The 13214-nt window shown below is 42.8% G+C and overlaps 1 protein-coding gene across 4 annotated transcripts in view; it reads left to right on the plus strand.

The window, feature by feature from the left end:
* zdhhc9 (zDHHC palmitoyltransferase 9) overlaps positions 1–13214 on the plus strand; it is a 35791-nt gene that overhangs the window by 14530 nt on the left and 8047 nt on the right. For all 4 annotated transcript variants that reach the window (XM_084042130.1, XM_084042127.1, XM_084042128.1 and 1 more), the window contains exons 2-6: positions 799–959; positions 4629–4787; positions 7993–8130; positions 9441–9487; positions 10144–10248. In XM_084042130.1, the coding sequence (XP_083898256.1) occupies positions 869–959; positions 4629–4787; positions 7993–8130; positions 9441–9487; positions 10144–10248 (540 nt within the window). In that variant the 5' untranslated portion in view covers positions 799–868. The remainder of the gene's footprint in view (positions 1–798; positions 960–4628; positions 4788–7992; positions 8131–9440; positions 9488–10143; positions 10249–13214) is intronic.

The raw sequence follows: 13214 nt of genomic DNA on the forward strand, positions 1-13214 counted from the left end.
GTGTGTGTGTGTGTGTGTGTGTGTGTGTGTGTGTGTGTGTGCGTGTGCGTGTGTGTGGGGGGGACTGTGCAGTTTATCTATTAATAACTGCATGCACAAGCCTCCAGTCTGTGTTGCCATGCTTTGTGCTGCAGCATGCATCGGGCCACCATTGACGAAGACTAGGCCTTTTTGCAATGTTGGCTGTAGCTGGGCTTGGCGATTGGAGTGATGATACTGTGTCTCACCACCAGTCGCCCACCAAAAGTGTTGTGTATTCACCACCATGCACTCCAGCATAGCCCTGAACAGGTCAGATCAAGGAGCATAGTGTCTGACAGAGGCTGGTTCATGACCTCATGCAGAGTACACCACTACAGATTGCGTATCATATTGTTCTCCTATCCACCAGCTGCACATGCTGCCCTGTTTGTTTGACAATTAGAAAACACTGAAGTCTAGTCTCTCATTGATTATTTGAAAGGGAGCGGTTTCTATTGTGGCTGTTATCTCTTCAGTGGATGTTCTGTAGCACGGAAATAAATAATTTTGCGTCAAGTATAAATGTTTAAATCAGATAGCGAGTATTTGTTTGTGGAATTAAACCAGGTCAACACATCATTGCTTTGTGCCCATAATTCACAGCTCAAAGCAGAGGTAATTGTTTTACTAATCGCACCTAGATATTGCATATGCCCTTGTTTATTGCTAACTGAAAGAAGAGCAATTTCCTTGAATGAATTTGTCACAGTGAGATAACCTCCAGCCTTTATTACTGAATTATTAAGCTATAATGTTTTTTTTCCCTCCCCTCTATAGATGCCCGTACCTGGCTATCCATCTGTCCCCTTCCATCCCAGTCTTCGCAGCTGTGCTCTTCCTCTTCGTCATGGCCATGTTACTGAGAACCAGCTTCAGTGACCCAGGGGTGCTTCCACGGGCCCTGCCAGAGGAAGCCACCTTCATCGAGATGGAAATTGGTAAGCTAAAGGGATGTTTTACGCTACTAAAATCATGTACTAGTTCACCTTTTTTATGGTGTTCTTGATTTTAGCAGGCCAGGACAGTGGAGAGAGACAGGAGAGCTAGGTTAGAGAGGTGGAATGACATGCAATACAGGTCCCCTGACCAAGTGTCGACCCTGGGGCCTTGCGACAAGAATCAAAACAAACTGGTTTCAGTGGAAAACAAGAAAGCCTTTGCACAAGTATTTCCATTCATTCTAATTATACTCACATCTATTATTTTTATATTTGGATTTGTCTGTTTATTGGAAAATTGCAGGGGGGGGGGGCGTTTACCATTGTACAGTAGAAAGTAACTTTGTAATGCCAACAACCACCAATCCTTCATCTTCATCTAATCAAGCATTACTTCACAGAGATAAATGGTTATTGTAGTTTGTGTGCCAGATTCATCTTCCACCCCTTTCTGTTATTTGAAGATGAGGCGCCCTGGTGCAAATTTAGAGTTCCTCTAAGCAATGGGGACAAGGTAGCAGTCCTTTTGGTTTATTCATGTTTGTTATGCTTTAATTTGCTTAAGGTTGTGGCTGTTCATCCGTGGATGCTCTGATGAGACTAGTCCCTGTTTGCTTTTAAAGTCTTATCTATAACACACACACACACACACACACACACACACACACACACACACACACACACACACACACACACACACACACACACACACACACACACACACACACACACACACACACACACAGGATATTGTGTTTTCCTAATAAATGCTCTGGTTGTGTCATTGACAGCAAGCCATATGTTTTAGTAATGACGATAAACCTGGATACTGGAGACACAAAGAACATGTTTTGTTATGCTTGTATTTAATGGATTTTTTATGACCACTTCCTGGGCTGTCCAGACTCTGCGTACCACTCTGAAGGGATAAGCCGGTCTGCAGTATCTCTGCCACATCCTCGCCTGCCTCTCCACTCTTCCCTCCCTCCCTCCTGTCTGATCCCTGCCTTCATTGTGAGCGGCGGCTCGTCTTTGTGCAGCACTGTAGTGCTGTAGCACTGTGTCCTTCAGCCATCACATGCCCTCTCTCGTTCCGGGCAATAGGGCCAGTTGGGGGGCAGCTGATCAGAGCCATTTAGGCAGAGGATGGCTGTAAAAATAAGGCAATCACATGATTCCTACTAGAACCCAGTGTCCCTCTTCTGGGGCAAACATTCACATAAAATAGCAGATTGAGAAGTGTTGCGTAGATCGGCAATTGTCGGCGAGGAAATTTGGTGTAGAGGGAAAAAAGGAGTGGACCAAGCCCTGGGCCACCCGGTTAACTAAATATATATATGGTTTAAATGGTTAACTGACTGGATATGGCTTTTCAAGTGGAGAGTCGTAGCTGTATGCTTACATGAGGAAGCAGTGGACTCGGTTAAAGCAATGCCTCTCAATCACACTGTGGAAACCACACGCACCTGCTGCACGTGGATTTGCATGCACACACGTGCCACGCAGATTGAGTTTTGTTTATGTTGTCCAGTACCCCGTGTCCCTTATTCTCGGTTAACATATGGTGAACCACAGACTAGACGGTAGCCTTCAAATACCCCTCAGTGGTATCCTACTTCCGGTCTCATGCCATTTTGGCATCCATTTCACACACCTGCCAGCAAGCCTGGGCTTGGTCAGGTTCAGGCAAAGGTTCCGGTTCAGGTTACTTTATGAGTGCCTGTAGATGGATTTGGTTTGTGGCAGACAAGGCATCCAACTTGAGAGACATTGTACAAACAACACAGACAATAGACTTAAAAATAAAAATAAAAAAACAGTAGAATAAATAAGGTAATGCAGGAAAAACTATCGATAAACAAACACACTTCTATAGTATCTGTGGAATGTTGCCACGTCTTGTACATCTGAGTGATTCCTGCCGGAACAAAGCTATTTTTATACTGCTTTGTTCTACACCTTGGGACTGTCTTTGTCTCCGCCACAGCGAAGCATTCATCACACTGATGCTAAAATGGGCCACACAGCTGTGTGAAGCATGCACTGCAGCAGCAGCAGCAGCAGCAGCTAAAGACGATGTATTTATTTCAATGGCCCCCATCCCTCACTGAGATCTGTTACACGTTGTGTAAATATGCTTGGTTAGTTAAGTGCCGTTGCTAAAACAGTGGTGTGTGTAGGTGTGCTCACAGAAACCAGGAGGTCTTCAGGGCAGGCAGGCTGTTGAGACTCGGCTAACACAGGCATGTGTTGATAAAGCCTTGTCTGCCTTGGTGCTCTGTCACTTCAGCCAGTTAGTGGCTACCTCCAGGGGGGGGATGCTAATATGAGGAGAGGCATCCTCTTGGAATACATAATAGCATTGGCAGACCATTCTCGTTACCCAAGGGAGTGGCCTCATTCCCTGTTAGTGGTGACTCATTAATTTATTCTCCAGTCTTTTGCCCTGAAAGCCACTTATTTGATATTCTGTGCAATTATATTACCCAATATTTCTCTTGTCCTGGATTTGGTACAATATGATAAAGCCGTTTTCACTGTTTTCCAGATATTGATCTGCCCATTTCTCACAAATAGCTACCACACAGGCATTTAAGCAATCTTGTGTTAATTTCACTGTTGTATCAAGGCAGGGAAACCTTTTGCAATACACACCACAGCACATTGATACGAGCCATTTTGCACAAGATAAATGTGTGACATTAATTTCATCTACTGCTTGTTTTAACCAGCCTGGACGTTTATGCAGAAACGTATCCAGATATAAATGACAGAATCAGTATAGTAAGTATAGTAAGTATAATAAATGTACAGGAATAAGTATAATAAATGTACAGACATTTCATTTGGTGAGACTAAACACCCTTACTGACAGAGATAAGAGATTTTCACGCAAATATATACAATATATTGTTTTCATTGGTGTGTGATTCGATATTCACTGACATAAGGGTATACCTTGCATCAGGTTCTAGCTCAATCTTATTGGCCACCAAGTGTTGACAGACATCATAAATAACGGGTCGTCTTGTATGGGACTTTAGACTGATTCAATGTTGTCATTCACTGACATTCTCAAGGTTCAACTCGCCTTATTTATGTGTGTATGCTTTCAAGTCCTTCATCTTCCATCCTCCAGTCGCCTCAATTGTAGCTTTTGACTCTGCAGTGAGTTATTACTTCATAGTTGTGTTATCAGTGCATGCTAGGCGAGACCTAGCCTGTTGACTGTTTAAACAGAAGTACTGGAATTTGGCAGAAGTACCGCCCAAGGAAGTTACGTTGAGGCCTTACAGATCTGCTTACATTCTCTGTGCATGAAATGTGTGTTGTGATTAGTCGAAAGAGACAGTGTCCGGTGGAAGTACACACGACGGAAGTCCCACCCTATAGACACTCTCTGAATTAGGTTGTGACCAGGCTTTTCTCCTCTGAGATCAGAAAAGGCTGGGAACAAGGCTATATCAGTGTGCAATTTGTGCATACTGTAGACATGATCCAGACTTGCTATACTTTTCACGCCGAATATGGCTGCCCTACAAGCTCACAATGTGTCGCAGTGCAACGCATTGTGAGCTTGTAGATTGTCTAAATAAGGCGCATGTGTGGTAGTGGTAAGACATCCTACATGGACTGAGGCCAGCATTGCATTGTGTTGTGTTTCCACAGAGGCTGCCAACGGGAACGTCCCCGCGGGACAGCGACCGCCGCCTCGAATCCGCAACGTCCAGATCAACAACCAGATAGTCAAGCTCAAGTACTGCTACACCTGCAAGATCTTCAGGCCGCCTCGTGCATCTCACTGCAGCATCTGTGACAACTGTGTTGGTGAGAAACAGCTTTTCACTATGCCTTCTCAGCTGACATACTGTAGGGGTAAAATATAGTACAGATAAAAGGTTTTTATAAGTCAGTAAAATGGTTTCATTGAATACTTTCAGAAACAGAGAGGGTAAAGCCTGAGTTATACTTAAGGTCCTTACACCTTGCACACCTGGGGTGTTTATTTTGTGCCATTATTTAGGCTGAAAATATGTTATTTCGAACTGTTTGTCTCATAACTCATGAGAACATAAACAATATTATGTGGGGATACATTTTTATACGGATCAAGGTTGAGCGTTCACCACAAATAAAGGCATCAACCTGTATGAATGGTTTTGATGCAAAATACTTATTCGTCATGCCCCCGGTGTGTAGACCTTTTAGTTGTGTGCGGGTTTCACACACATTGAAAATAGCCGATCTACAAGAGCTTGTAGACCTGCTGTTTTTGGCGTGCGACACTGGTGTGCAACTGTAAATCAATCAGGCATAACTTTTTCTGAGAGCCGGGGGAATGGTAAAGAGTAGCATATTGACGCGACGATGGGTGCTTCTTTGCTGGAGTCTGACCTCATTCTCCTCTCTGTAACAGTTCTCTCTTGTCACAGTTTTTAAGAAAGAAATGCTGAATTGAGTAAATAGATGGCTTATAAAATAAGTTAAGAAAAGCTGACAAAATACTTTACTTTATTGGGTGAATAGCCACACAGACCGCAGTTTTGTGTGTATGCATTCACTGTGTGTGTGCATTCACTGTGTGTGTGCCTGTGTGCGTGCATGCTTGTGCATGTTTGTGTGGGTACAGAGCCATGTCATCTTAGTCTTGGAGAATGGTCATTTGGCTGCTGGTGATTGAGGAATGCCTTTGAAGGCAGCGTAGCGTCATAGCTGATATGAGTAGAACAGGCGAAGCACAGTGAGGGAATGTATGCACCGTCACTGTGAACACTGGGCTATCTGTGTGAAGTCCACCTGCTACACACGAACACACACACATGCACACACACACACACACACACACTCGTGCACAGGTGCATGCACACAGAGAGAGCATGATCCAGCAGCCTGTTTTAATCTTACTGTAAATAATAAATATTTGCCATGTTGACCTTCCATTGTTTGAAACACATTAACCCTGCCTTCCCTATTTTTGGCATGTCATTATAGTCAAAGCTAGATCAGCTATTTTTGCTGTTTGTAATACAATAAATGATCAACCCCTGTTTCACCAAGAATTACTTCATGATATATGTTTGTGAATTTCAACGGTACGGTTACCAGATAAGATCAAGACAGATAATTTGCAGGACAGCAAAACATGGTACATCGTAGGACATGGAGATGTGTGTGTAATAATAATTATTTTAAAATCTAATATTAAATGCCTGGATTTCAGATTTGACATATAATTATTTACCTGCTGTAAACAGCTGTAAACAAGTATGAATGATTTCTTATGTTATTTCTAACAGGCTTTAAAACAGGCTTTAAAACAGGCATCTTACGCAAGAAAGGAAGAATTACGATGATTTGGTACCGGAACTTGTATTCTTATTGGAATGGACAGCATTCTCTTTTAGTACAGTAGGTTACAGAGGTGTAAAACTCCTGACATGTACAGCGCTAGTTCTCCTTCACTTGTATTTTGCTTTTGATGAGATCAAAACTGCAGCGTTTCCTTTGATCGGTCCATCAGTTAAAGTTGTCTCTCGACAAATGCATTGATGTCAGTGATCTGGATGTTTTAAGGAAAAGGATACAAAATATATTTTATTCATGTTTGGTTGGGTGCGTTAGCACAGCAGTGCTGTCCAGTGTGACAGGATCTCTTATCGCTGTGATCTCTCTCACCTGCGGCAACAGAACCGACATGGTCCATGTCCAATTTTAGATCATATTAAGAACTTCAGCAGACCTGACAGGCAAACGTCTGATTTTGGGGACTGTACTGCGAAATGTGGCAAGGGTTGTGGTTAATCAGCCTTATGTCATACAATATGAAGTGAAAATCTACACACACAATTATCATTAGTGAAAATTGACATAATTGCTGTGGATTCTTGATACATTTTTGGTCGACGATGTACAATTTGACAGACTACTGGACGTATCAAAACGAAATGGCTCAAATCAAAACTGAAGCGCCTCCCGTTTGTTTGTGTCGGTGATGTTTATGTTGTTGTGAAACCTCATCCCGGATGTACAGTGTTGTCGGCCACACACGGGGAAACGTGTAAAGCAAGATGTTTCACCTCTGCTGGCCGCCTGACCCTGGTCCGCTCTCATCTGGCAGTGATCCAAATGAAGGGGCAGGCATGGAGACGCAGACGCGTCTTCCTATATTTAGACTTTAGGAATAGAAAAACAGCTCTGATTACCTGCACTGCTCCCCCTGTGTCTTTGAGAAAGAATGAAAAAAAGATCAAAGTCCAAGACAACGTATTTTCTTTTTCTTTTTCAAAGCTGCAGTATGTGGTGTAGAGCTGACGGGTTCGGGTCAGTTCGAATGTCATGTAATTGGTTTGGCGTTTAAAAAATGTATGTAATGTGTGTAATTTTGCCTGGCTCAACTTGCTTGAGCCTGCATAAAGCTCTAATGTGTTGCTGTAGGAGGGTCTGTGTGAATGTCCACTGACTTAAAAATGCTCACCGAGGCACCAGGCTCTATCTGTCTATGCATACTCTGTGTCTCAGAAGTGGACTGTGGATGGTTTTAAAATGTGCCTTGTAGCCTACCGATGACATAATCATCGGTGGTCATTTCAAACAAGATTTCAAACTTCATTTTGTATTGATGCAAGAACAATGGCTTCTATTTCAGCATGCTTAACGTTCCAGGAAGAGAGAGACTGTAGTTTTTATTAGCTTGGAATCCCCACCAATGATGTTATTGGTAGGCAGGTTTCTGAAATCTCCACGGCCAACCTCTGAAATGGAGAGTGAACGGTGCCATCTTATAATGAGCGAGGACAGTTATTTGAAGATACCGTTTAAAATGGATGAAGCGTTCCTTTAAGCCCTATTTTATATTTTAAAATGACAATAATAGCCATCTGCAAGCTCACGTCACATCATGATTGTCAATTTCAGCTATTTCTGAACATTTCTATTCTTTTCTTTTTTAAACATTCACCTATAATGTCATGCCCAAAATAGGTATGCCAGTTTGAAAGTAGTTAAACACATGCTCTCATTTGTCATCCTCCAGACCGTTTTGATCACCACTGTCCCTGGGTGGGCAACTGTGTGGGAAAGAGGAACTACCGATACTTCTACCTGTTCACTCTGTCGCTCTCCCTGCTCACTATCTACATCTTCACCTTCAACATTGTCCACGTTGTCATGCGTAAGTATCCAGTGGAAAGATTGCGTGTGTGTGTGTGTTGCATATTGTAGGTAACGCAGCAAAACCCTGAGTTGTAAATCTACCTTTTTTTTCCGAAAACGTAATGGTTTTGGACATTGAAGGTTTCTGCGCAACAGCGACGATATATTATCATGTCCATGTAATAACTGTTCATATTTAGGGTGCTGCTTTGGGGGGGGATTGTGATCTCAGAGCCAAATACAATGCAGTATTATTGCAATGAATAGCTTTCATCTTGACAAGAGTGTTTGACTGAAGTCCAGTTATTGCCAATCGTCTTTATCAGTTGCTTCTGTACTCTGTGGTCAAGGAACCAGAAGTAGTGATTCCATTCTCTGTCACTACAGTATATGGCCAAACAGTTTTCAAAATCATACTTTTAGCACATTTACATGAATAATAGTACTGGTACCTAATTTGTAGCCTAAAGTTATTTAGTGCAACAAAAATCAATTGGTAACCAATATTTGTTACGCAAGTGCCGCCACCATAAGGTCGTTTTTGATATGTTGACAGACTTAGTTCCGTTAGTTCCGTAACTTAGTTCATTTATATACTAAAATGAGATTTTGAGACCTGTCCATCATACAATGAGAGTGGTATCGCTACTACTTTACCAAAGTTCAACATCACTTTCGCACTCTTGCACTTACGGGTCCATTTTAACGCTCAGTATTTTTGTTGTGCAGCACGTACGTTTGTGCATTTTCTCAGAAATCTAGGCTGACGTTCGTTTTGCTGTGGCGGCCGCAACATCTATGAGTGTGACACGCTGATTGCTAACAGAATGTGACAAAACAGGAAGGGGCAGTTTGTGTGACACACAGAGAACACCTAACTAACTACAGTACCCCCGACCCACACACACAGCTTTGCCAAAGGCATTCCCTAGACTAGAGCGTAACTTGACATCTAACATCACATCCTCTCCCTCTCATCATCGCATTTGCTTCAGTATTCTCTTGCATGTAGACGGCGGGAGAACAGAGCCATGGCCACCAGGAGAATACATTACAGTCAGGATCATTATCGCCTCATGGGCGCACGATCTTCATTTGAGGGCCGCACCACTCTTTGAACGTCATGCTAAAGAATGAACAAGGAGAATATGCAAGCGCTTGTCATCTCAGATGGAAGGGGAGGATATGTATGTGTGTATGTGCATGCGTGCAGAGATTCTACAGAGGTATGGAAGGGGAGGATATGTGTATGTGTGTATGTGCATGCGTGCAGAGATTCTACAGAAGTTCTCTCTTTTGAAGTCCTCTCTTGTGTGTGCTTCTTCACAGGTTCAGTGGATTCTGGCTTTTTGAACACTTTGAAGGAAACACCTGGAACATATCCTTTCCAACACACTGACCTCCGCAAGTTACAAAACCCCCAGCTGCCATGCATGCCTACATGCGTGTGCGCATGATATTTTTACCCTGCTCTTGGGACAAAAATAATAATAAAGTTCCCAAAGTCGTTAACAAAGACCTTCAAACCACTACTACTACTATGACACCACAAGTGAAACGATATCGTCCCGTTTCACGCTCTGTTTCATTCTCCTTTTGCACTCTCTCAAAATGTCAGCTCAAGGGTACGTTTAGGAGGGCTTTGACTGCCCGCATCTACCCATGTTCTCTCAAAGTAGACCTTTCCTTCTTTGATTTTGTGGACCACCTGGTTTATGAAATGGTTGTGTGTAAGTGGGCTAGCCGTTTAACCACTTAGCCATATATACTTTGTTGTACAAGGAATACAGAAAGCTCACAACAAATCTCACTGTTATGTGTTGTAGTGAACTTGTAGGTTGTCAATTTTCACTATTTTCAAAAAAAAATGTAAGCTAAAAACAGGAAATCAAACTTTTTACGCAAACATTTTTTGTGTGAAATGATTTTCCGCCTGTAATGACAAAATAGGGATGCCAGGTTGAAAGTGGTTAATCAGTAATCACGGAGGCAGGCAGATCGCACCCGTGTTGTTTTCTTAACTCTTTAGTTCACTGTGCTGGAGGTGCTGGTGTGCTTCTTCACGCTGTGGTCTGTGGTGGGTCTGACTGGCTTCCACACGTACCTGATCTCTCTCAATCAGACCACCAATGAAGATGTAAGTATATGGTCTGAACCTTTGCCCCCTCAAGTACAGTGCATTCCAACGTTATGTCCATAGCCGCAATCGTGCAATGATGATAATGCAGTGTGATTATGTATCTGTAGTGCAGGTTATATAACAACTCCCACACAAAACACAGACACACACATACCACCCTACACACAGTTTTTATGTGTCTTTGTCTTTGCAAGTGTTTATGTACAGGCTGTATGCAAACTTGTGCATGTGTTTGGGTGTGTGTACCTTACGTGGTTGTGTGTGTGTGTGTGTGTGTGTGTGTGTGTGTGTGTGTGTGTGTGTGTGTGTGTGTGTGTGTGTGTGTGTGTGTGTGTGTGTGTGTGTGTGTGTGTGTCTGTGGTTTTGTCACGATCGGCCAGTGTGGACTTCACGTGGTTGGAAAGATAAACACACGCCCTGGCCCCTGTTGCAAACACTCCAAAGTTCTAAGTTCCACTCAGCTGTTTCCTTGACAACTGCCCTGGCTCGGTCAGAATCGAAATGGTCCTGGTGAATGCTAGAACATTTTAAAAGCACAGGCTGTTGTCAAGGGATTTGATCGATTCGTCTTTACTCATTTTCTCTAGACTTAGCTCGGCGTTACGTAAACACATTCTTTTTGTTAGTTCTGTTGAACTCAACGATCACTTCCTATCCTAATCTATCCCATAACTCTGGTGGATCGTTGGGGTATATTAATTGTTGTAGAAGTTAGAAATGTGCATTTTAGAACAAATTGGGCTGGCAGAAGATGCTTGTCAACTCATTAAATTCACTCAGTTCTCAGTTGGATTTAAGAAGCTTTCCCAGGCTGACTTTGTGGGAGAAGATAAGGTCTACAGTGAGGGATTGGATCACAATGTATAAATTAATTCAACCATTGTTGTTTGGCCAGCTATTCTATCAAAGTCTGCCACACACACACACACACACACACACACACACACACACACACACACACACACACACACACACACACACACACACACACACACACACACACACACACACACACACACACTTGATGGAAAGCAGACGACATCTAGTGCCATCGCGGTTGGACAAACCCACTGCGGGAGTAATTCTTGTTGTCTTTGTATATACCATCGTAATAGCATACATAGATCTTCTGAGTCTTTGCTAGCTCACATTTGACTGCAGAGGCTCTGGCAAGAAGTGCACAAGCACAGCAGTGGTCGTGGGAGGCTCTAGACGGCTGTTGAAAGCTTCAGAGCGCTCCCTCATACTTTACTGTAATGATTAATTTAACATTCCTTTTCTCTATTTCCTCTGGGTCGGCATGCTTGGTTTTTGAACATGTAATAAGCCATGTGAATGCAGCAATAACGCTGCTGTTGGTTAGTTAGAACAATAGCTGTCAGCCTGGCTCTATCTATATCTGTGATTGGCCTAATAATAGGCACGTCAATACCTGCAGGGGCTTGGCAAGCTGCCAGGCATGCTGGTCTGGCAGTAAGGGAGAGCAGCAATGCTGGCGAGAGAGAGGGAAAGTGGAGAGCAGCAAAGAGAGCGTAGTCACGGTGATGAGGGACAGCGAGAGAGAAAGAGAGAGAGGGCACCTTGAACTATGGCTGGTATCTAGGTCTGGGGGCGATAACCGCATCACCGCCATACTGCGGGGTCGAGTTCATAACCGCAATTTCTTCTTATATTTTCATATTTGCCATCAGTAATCGACTGACGGCACTGTCGAAAAAAATACGATGGCTTGTCTACTTACGCTTTTGTGAGCAACCCAGACAGTTTTTAATTAGCTTGATTCAGTAAGTAGATAATTGATATTTATTTTATCATGGGTTTCCTATAGAAACCCCTTGTAACTGCAAACTCCACCGTCTTAGATGCATTGAAAGCACCCGTCCTTGGATCTGGTGACTAATATTGTCCTTCTAAGTGTTTCTAAGTGGCAGTGTTTTTTCAATTACTTATTTCTTTTCTTTCTTTATTTCTATTTTTAAGAGCTAACAGAGTACATCCCATAGCCTGGGGGACCGTGACAACAGACCCTGTGGCCGAGCATGCATGCCCACGGCTGCAAGTGGCCACGCATGCGAAATAACGGCGAAAACTGTGGCCGTAGAGTTACACAGCGTTTCCAAAAAACGCTAATAAACAGCTTGAATTTGGGAAAAGTTAAAAATATCGTTCCTGTCTGCACATGGTAATGATCGTATACCTGTGTGCAAGTTCAGATACATTTTTCAACACACTGAGGACAAAACATGTTCACTTCAGACAGACAGACAGACAGACAGACAGAGGTTTCCTTAATTATAGGAGGATGACAGCCAGGTGAATCCAAACTACTGCTGATATTTGCATTGTATTTTAAACAGCTCAACGTTACCCACTTTGAGTTTCTCACTTGCGGTCACAGTCGTGATACTTGTCAGTTGTGTGGTCCCTAAACTGTGATTTATTTTTTTCTGCTGTACCTAAAAATCCATACTGCCCCAGGCCTGCTATATACTGGTATGTTCTCTCTGAGGGCTGAGCTGTGCCCAATATGCGTACATACACATGAACTGATCATATAATCTACTATATGGAGAGATGTTGACCTATATACTGTGTAGGGGTTTCATTTAAATTGAATTTACCTTTTGTGTGGTCCAGCTAACATGGCTACCGTGACTTGGCAGTATACATATTTTCGAAAGAGTTATTCATGTAGGAATATGGAGGACTCTTTTACACAGTTTCTTTGAATTGTTATTCACTGAATTAATAAAGTCACTCCCAGGGTTGTCATGCGTTCACCCACATACTATTAATCTTAAACCAGGAATCATCACAGCCCTTTATATAGGTCAAGCACATGCCTGTGGGAGTAACATCTAAAATTGGTGCTGTGCTTTTGAATAACGCATAAAGCATATACTGTAGCGTGTAAGAAAATTCTCCCAGAAGACGTGGCAGGCAATCTGCTGTGTTCAGCAAGA

This window comes from Gymnoscopelus microlampas, assembly GCF_963454915.1.
Source record: "Gymnoscopelus microlampas genome assembly, chromosome: 18".
Classification (NCBI taxonomy): Eukaryota; Metazoa; Chordata; class Actinopteri; order Myctophiformes; family Myctophidae; genus Gymnoscopelus; species Gymnoscopelus microlampas.